Source organism: Triticum aestivum, chromosome 7B, assembly GCF_018294505.1.
Source record: "Triticum aestivum cultivar Chinese Spring chromosome 7B, IWGSC CS RefSeq v2.1, whole genome shotgun sequence".
Taxonomy (NCBI): Eukaryota; Viridiplantae; Streptophyta; class Magnoliopsida; order Poales; family Poaceae; genus Triticum; species Triticum aestivum.
In genome coordinates this window covers 471,739,089-471,746,359 of record NC_057813.1, presented here as the reverse complement: position 1 = coordinate 471,746,359, position 7,271 = coordinate 471,739,089, and the positions used below count along the sequence as shown (strand labels likewise).

General features: G+C 57.3%; 1 protein-coding gene across 1 annotated transcript; it reads left to right on the top strand.

The window, feature by feature from the left end:
- The first annotated feature begins 3,727 nt into the window (after positions 1-3,727).
- Positions 3,728-6,943, top strand: LOC123158070 (putative cellulose synthase A catalytic subunit 11 [UDP-forming]). Its single transcript, XM_044576206.1, has 6 exons — positions 3,728-4,417; positions 4,505-4,642; positions 4,742-4,870; positions 4,979-5,197; positions 5,286-5,720; positions 5,984-6,943. The coding sequence occupies exons 1-6, from the start codon at positions 3,728-3,730 to the stop codon at positions 6,941-6,943; spliced, it is 2,571 nt and encodes an 856-aa protein (XP_044432141.1).
- The last annotated feature ends 328 nt before the right edge of the window (positions 6,944-7,271 follow it).

Below are 7,271 nucleotides of genomic sequence, written 5' to 3'. Positions count from 1 at the left end.
AACTATGAGATTATGCAACTCCCGTTTACCGGAGGAACACTTTGGGTACTACCAAACGTCACAACGTAACTGGGTGATTATAAAGGAGTACTACAGGTGTCTCCGAAGGTACATGTTGAGTTGGCGTATTTCGAGATTAGGTTTTGTCACTCCGATTGTCGGAGAGGTATCTCTGGGCCCTCTCGGTAATGCACATCACTATAAGCCTTGCAAGCAATGTGACCAATGAGTTGGTTACGGGATGATGCATTACGTAACGAGTAAAGAGACTTGCCGGTAACGAGATTGAACTAGGTATTGGATACCGACGATCAAATCTCGGGCAAGTAACATACCGATGACAAAGGGAACAACGTATGTTGTTATGCGGTTTGACCGATAAAGATCTTCGTAGAATATGTAGGAACCAATATGGGCATCCAGGTTCCGCTATTGGTTATTGACCGAGAATAGTTCTAGGTCATGTCTACATAGTTCTCGAACCCGTAGGGTCCGCACGCTTAACGTTACGATGACAGTTTTATTATGAGTTTATAAGTTTTGATGTACCGAAGTTTGTTCGGAGTCCCGGATGTGATCACGGACATGACGAGGAGTCTCGAAATGGTCGAGACATAAAGATTGATATATTGGACGACTATATTCGGACACCGGAAGTGTTCCGGACGTTGTCGGAGAAAACCGGAGTGCCGGAGGGTTACCGGAACCCCCCGGGGAGAGATAATGGGCCACATGGGCCTTGGTGGAAAGAGAGAGGGGCGGCCAGGGTGGGCCGCGCGCCCCCTCTCCCTCTGGTCCGAATTGGACTAGGAGGGGGGGGCGGCGCCCCCCTCTTTCCTTCCCCCCTCTTCCCCTTCCTTCCCCCTCGTAGTAGGAGTAGGAAAGGGGGAGTCCTACTCCTACTAGGAGGAGGACTCCTCCTCCTTGGCGCGCCCACAAGGGCCGGCCGGCCTCCCCCTCCCTCCTTTATATACGGGGGCAGGGGGGCACCCCAGGACACACAAGTTGATCTACGGATCGTTCCTTAGCCGTGTGCGATGCCCCCTCCACCATATTCCACCTCGGTCATATCGTCACGGAGTTTAGGCGAAGCCCTGCGCCGGTAGAACATCATCATCGTCACCACGCCGTCGTGCTGACGGAACTCATCCCTGAAGCTTTGCTGGATCGGAGCCCGGGGATCGTCATCGAGCTGAACGTGTGCTGAACTCGGAGGTGCCGTACGTTCGGTGCTTGGATCGGTCGGATCGTGAAGACGTACGACTACATCAACCGCGTTGTCATAACGCTTTCGCTTACGGTCTATGAGGGTACGTGGACAACACTCTCCCCTCTCGTTGCTATGTCATCACCATGATCTTGCGTGTACGTAGGAATTTTTTTGAAATTGTTACGTTCCCCAACAGTTCATGTCATTGCGGTTCATTGACATGATCTTGTTCTCTTTGGCGAGCAACAATGACATCAATTTGTTTTCAGAGGCGCGTGCTTTTCTCTCCTCAATGGCAGCTTTGCGGAGCCCCTCTTCCTTAAGCACTTGCCATTTTTCTTGATTCTCTTTTGCCTTCTTCTCGGTCAACTCTTTCTTGATCTCCAACGACTTCAACAACATCAGCTCGTTTGATTGCACCATGGCATCAATCTTCTCCCTCAAGCTTGATGCTTCTTGATCTCTCTTCATCTTCTCTTTAGTCTTCTTGTCGCCATCGGGCTTGTGCAAATTTCTTGGGCCATCATCATCCTCATCTTCATCCATGTTTATAAGTGAGCCTCTCTTTGGTGGGGATTCTTTGTCGATCAACTTCCACTTCTCGCACTTTTGGAGGAACTCCCAACAATGCTCTAATTTGAAGAATCTGCCTTCCGAAGCTTCCATGTCCTTGTATCTATGTTGAGCAATCTTGTCCTACAAAATGTGAACAAAGTGATGCAATCATTTCCCATGATACATTATGATGATGCACAACTTGAACAAAAGGAAAAAACAAACTCACATAATCGGACTCCACAGTGCCACTTGGAGGTGCATTGCGTACTTGCTCCAAGCAAGCTACCCAACGGCTGCACATAGGCTTGATATTCTCCCAACGCCCTTGAAGCGACCGAAATGTGCGTGGAGTCCTATTGGGATACTTCTTCATAATGCGGAAGTATTGATCTTCGATCCTTTGCCAATATCTCTTGGCGGTTTGAGAAGTACCCGTGTATGCATCAAGAGACACCGCACTCCATGCTTGGATCAAAGCTTGATCTTCCAAGATCGTGTAGTTCTTCGATCTTTGGCTTTTCCCAGTCTTTGCTTGCGATCGCTCAAACGCTTCCGCTTCGATCTCCTCCAATTCGTCCGCACAACCATGATCATCCATGCCGCCCTCCGTTTCATTGTAGTCGAATGGTTCGAAAGGAGCTTGATCAATGTCAACCGCGCTCGTGTCCAACAAGTTCACGAACTCGGTTGTTGCATTGTTCGAACCACCGCTATAGCGAACTATAACATGTCACGTGCTATCGAGACTAATGGCGAAAAATGAAAGGGAATCGCCAAGGCCGAAGAGGCATACCTTCTAGCCATTTCGTCGAACACCTCGCTCGCGGGGGGAGCGGCACCGTTGAACGGCATCGCCGGAGCACCTCCTTGGGAGGGGGGGGGGAGATGGAGTGAGAGGTTGAAGAAGGTGGCTTCCTTGAAGCCGGAACCTTCCTCCGCTTTACGCCCGCGGCCTTGCCGGCCTTCTCCGCCGCCGGCCGGGATCGCACTACGGCGTTAGCGCCCGGAGCGCGGGCCGTCGTGGCGGGGGCAGCTGGATTCCCGCCCTGCACGACCACGTTGCCCTGCTGCTTGCGGGAAGGCGCGGCGTGTGCTTGGGCGACGGCGGCGGGGGCAACATGGCCGGCGACAAGATCCGCCCGAGGGGAAGGAGCATGCGCGACCTCGACGGTGACGGGGGGCAGCATGGGGTCGTCCATGGCGGCGAGGAACGACCGGGGAGGAGGAACCGGAGCTTGCGGAGGGGGGGGGGGGCAATGGTGGCGGAGGGTGCGGGGAGCGGAAAAGGGCGCGCGGAAATGTCCCTCCCGCCAAATCTCGCGCCGGATAGGGGTTCAGCTCGGGTCGGCCTTCCAGCCCATGAAGATAGAGGTTGGGGAAAAAGATTTGCCGCGCCCCGCAAAAAAATTTGCGGGCTAGGGCGGGATGCGGTGTCTGATCGTGCGGATTTTTCGGCCCCGACCCGCAATTTGGCGGTTATTTTGCGGGCCGGTACGGGATGCGGGGTTTCTTAGAGTTGCTCTAAGCATCTTGGATCCACACGTTTGCTTAAGGGTCAGATGATAGTTTACTGGAATGAGCAGGTATCGGTTAACTGCTTCCCCTGATTCCTGAACTCAGGATAACTTCATCCTTCCTAGACAGACACTTGTCCGTTGTTGCCACAAGCATCGATCCTACCCGTACTAAAGCTGTTGTTTCTTTCGCCGAGACCGCCTCGCGATCACCGTGTGAGTCACGTACGGCATCTTGTCGCTGCTTCCAAGCCCCGGCCGGATACGTGGGACAGAATTTGCAGGACTTGACTCGTCGACGGGGACAAAAGGAATCCACTGAAACTATGCCACTCGCGGTACTTGGCCTAGTACGTATAAATTGCTCTCTTGGTATTAGCATCCGAGACTATGTTGTGAGACGATTTCCCGCGCGTCGGAGCTAGCTCACCTGGCTCCCTTTGAGATGGACGAGTGGAGCCTCCACGAGGCGCCTCCAAACACCCCGGAGCGGGACCTCCGCGCGAGTCCAGCCCGTGGCGGCGATGGCCGGCCGCCGCCGTTGCCGCTGAGCAGCAAGGTGCCCGTCCCGTCCGCGCAGCTCAACCTGTACCGCGCGGCCGCGGCGCTCCGGGCCGTCCTCCTGGCGCTCTTCCTCCGGTACCGCGTCACCCACCCGGTGCCCGACGCCTATGGGCTGTGGCTCACGGCCGTCGCCTGCGAGTCCTGGCTCGCGCTCTCCTGGCTGGCCGCGCAGCTGCCCAAGCTCTCCCCGACCAACCGCGCCACCCACCTCCACAGGCTCGACAAGGACGACTACACCGGCGGCGAGCGGAGGCTGGCAGGCGTGGACGTGTTCGTGAGCGCGGCGGACGCGGCCAGGGAGCCGCCCCTGGCGACGGCCAACACGGTGCTGTCGGTGCTCGCGGCAGACTACCCCGCGGGCAGGCTCGCCTGCTACGTCTCCGACGACGGCGCCGACATGCTGCTCTTCGAGGCGCTCTTCGAGACGGCACGGCTGGCGCGGAGGTGGGTCCCGTTCTGCCGCCGCCACGGGGTCGAGCCGAGGGCGCCCGAGCCCTACTTTGCGCGGAACGTGGACTACCTCAGGGACAAGGTCGCGCCGTCGTTCGTCAAGGAGCGCCGCGCCATGAAGGTATACATAACATATTGATCGATCGGAGTTGTGATCGGAGTAAAGTGCAGTGCGTGCGGCTGATGGATCGTGAGTGCGTGCATGCAGAGGGAGTACGAGGAGTTCAAGGTGAGGATGAACTACCTCGCTGCCAAGACGAGCAAGGTGCCGGAGGAAGGATGGCTCATGTCCGACGGCACGCCGTGGCCCGGGAACAACTCGAGAGACCACCCCGCCATGATACAGGTACCGCTGGACGACCTCGTACATTACCTGGTGTCTCGAATAATCCAACGACATTTGGCTCATTCTTGGTATTTACGTTTTGAGCTGATCGCCCGACAGGTCCTCCTGGGGCACTCCGCCGATGATCGCGACGCCGAGGGGCTGGAGCTCCCTCGGCTCTTCTACGTGTCGCGGGAGAAGAAACCGAGTTTCCAACACCACAAGAAAGCCGGCGCCATGAACGCATTGGTCCGTACGGCCGTAGTTCAATTTTCTAGTGATTTGTTCCGCAAAAATGCTAGACCTAGGAACGATTCCGTCAGTTGCAGTGTTTCTCTGACCTGGTTTTGGTGACAGCTCCGGGTGTCTGCCGTGCTGACAAATGGCGCCTACGTGCTCAATCTGGACTACGACCACTACGTCAACAACAGCGGAGTCCTGAGGGAGGCGATGTGCTTCCTCATGGACCCGGAGGCTGGGAACAGGACGTGCTTCGTCCAGTTCCCTCTGCGCCCACCCGCCGCCTCTGCAGACGACGAAGATCCATGGGGCGGCCGCGACTCTGTCTTCTTCGATGTTAAGAATCGACTTCACTTTGCTCGCCATCTGTGCCATCGATTCGGTTCATCTGCTCGACCGATCACGCTAACATTCGGTTCATCAGATCGACATGAAATGCTTGGACGGCGTTCAGGGCCCGGTTTACGTCGGCTCCGGGTGCTGCTTCAACCGGAAGGCGCTGTACGGGTTCGAGCCGGCGGTGGCTGACGACCCTGACGACCTGGAGACCGGCCGTCGGAGGTGGTGCTGTTTCGGGGGCAGGGAGAGGCGAAAGCTGAGGCTGAGGAGGAACAGGTCCGTCGTGCCCTTGCTGGACTCTGCAGACGATGATGAGGAAACAGTGGGAGCGAGGAGACGGAGGCTGCTCTCGTACCACGCTGCCCTGGAGCGGCACTTCGGCCATTCCACATTGTTCATTGCCTCGGCGTTCAAAGAGAAAGGGCCGGCGGCCATGGCAGCGGCAGCCACTCCTCTCCTCAAGGAGGCCATCCACGTCGTCAGCTGCGCGTACGAGGAGCGGACGAGATGGGGCAAAGAGGTATAATGAACTAATGATACAGTTTTGCTAGAACTCATCTAGATGAGATATAATTTGGTCTCATTCACCTTTTATAGCCATTGTATGTGATGCTATAAGATGCGTGTGTGCTCACGTGGGTTGTATTTGTTCTTGTTTTCAAAGTGAATGAGACCAAATTATATCTCATCTAGATGAGTTCTAGGTACTCTCCTAATGATACTAGTTTCTTTCGCGTTCAGTCACGCGCGCTGTCGAGATCTGACGTTGATATCCTCGTGCAGGTTGGATGGATTTACGGCGCCGGCGCCGGCCTGGCGACGGGATTCAGGATGCACGCGCGCGGGTGGGCATCGGCGTACTGCGTGCCGACGCGACCCGCGTTCAGGAGCTACGCGGGGGCCAGCCCCTCGGACATGCTCGCCAGCGCGTCGCGGCGGGCGTCGGCGGCCATGGGGATCCTGCTGAGCCGGCACTGCCCTGTCTGGGCCGGCGGCGGCAGCATGAGCCCCCTGCAGAGGCTGGCCTACGTGAACTGCGTCGCCTACCCGCTCACCTCCATCCCGCTCACCGTCTACTGCGCGCTCTCGGCCGTCTGCCTCCTCACCGGCAAGTTCATATTCCCGGACGACGTGGACGACTACGACGGCTTCCTGCTCGTCCTGCTGCTGTCCTCGGTGATCGCGTCCGTGGCACTGGAGCTGAAGTGGAGTGGCGTGTCGCTGCGGGCGTGGTGGCGGGCGGAGAAGCTCTGGTTGGTGATTGGCACATCGGCCGGCCTCGCCGCCGTGTTCCAGGGTACCCTCAGGGCGTGCACTGGCATCGACGTCGGCTTCTCGACGGACACAGCAGCGGTGGCGGTGTCCGAGCGTCTGGCTGAGGACGATGACGAGGAGGCGCTGACGGCAGACTCGATGCGGTCGGTGCTGTGGACGAACCTGCTGGTGCCGCCGATCAGCGTGCTGCTGGGCAACCTCGCCGGTGTGGTGGTGGCAGTGTCGTACGGGATGGGCCACGGGTACGAGTCGTGGGGCCCGCTGGACTGGAAGCTGGTGTTCGCCGCGTGGGTGGTGGCGCATTTGCAGGGGTTCCTCAGGGGGCTCCTCTCGCGACGGGAACGGGCGCCGACCCTCGCCGTGCTCTGGTCGGTGCTCTTCGTCTCCATTCTGTCGCTGATGTGGGTGAACACGCAGACGTACTATGGGCCGTCGGTGCCATCGACCACGCAGCAGCCCATCTTTTGATGGAAACTCAAAAATTCAAAATTACATGAAGAAAGGGTTGTTTTCTCGGTATAAGAGGGTTTTTTTTAAGTTTTTTTACATAAAACCTTTTTTCCAACTTAATAACTTGTGGCGGGCTTGGCATTCGCCGCGTCCGCGTCGCCTTGCGCACTAGATGGTGTTGGCTGCAGTGTATGGACGCGACCCGTGCATGGAGCCATCTTCGTATCCCGGCAGATGCCGAGACCGCCGCGATATTCCGCGCCTCGACCACCTGGTCGCTCGGCGGCGGATAGTCCTGCCGTTTCTGGGAAAATTGCTGGATCGGCGTGCGGGCCATCTCTGACAT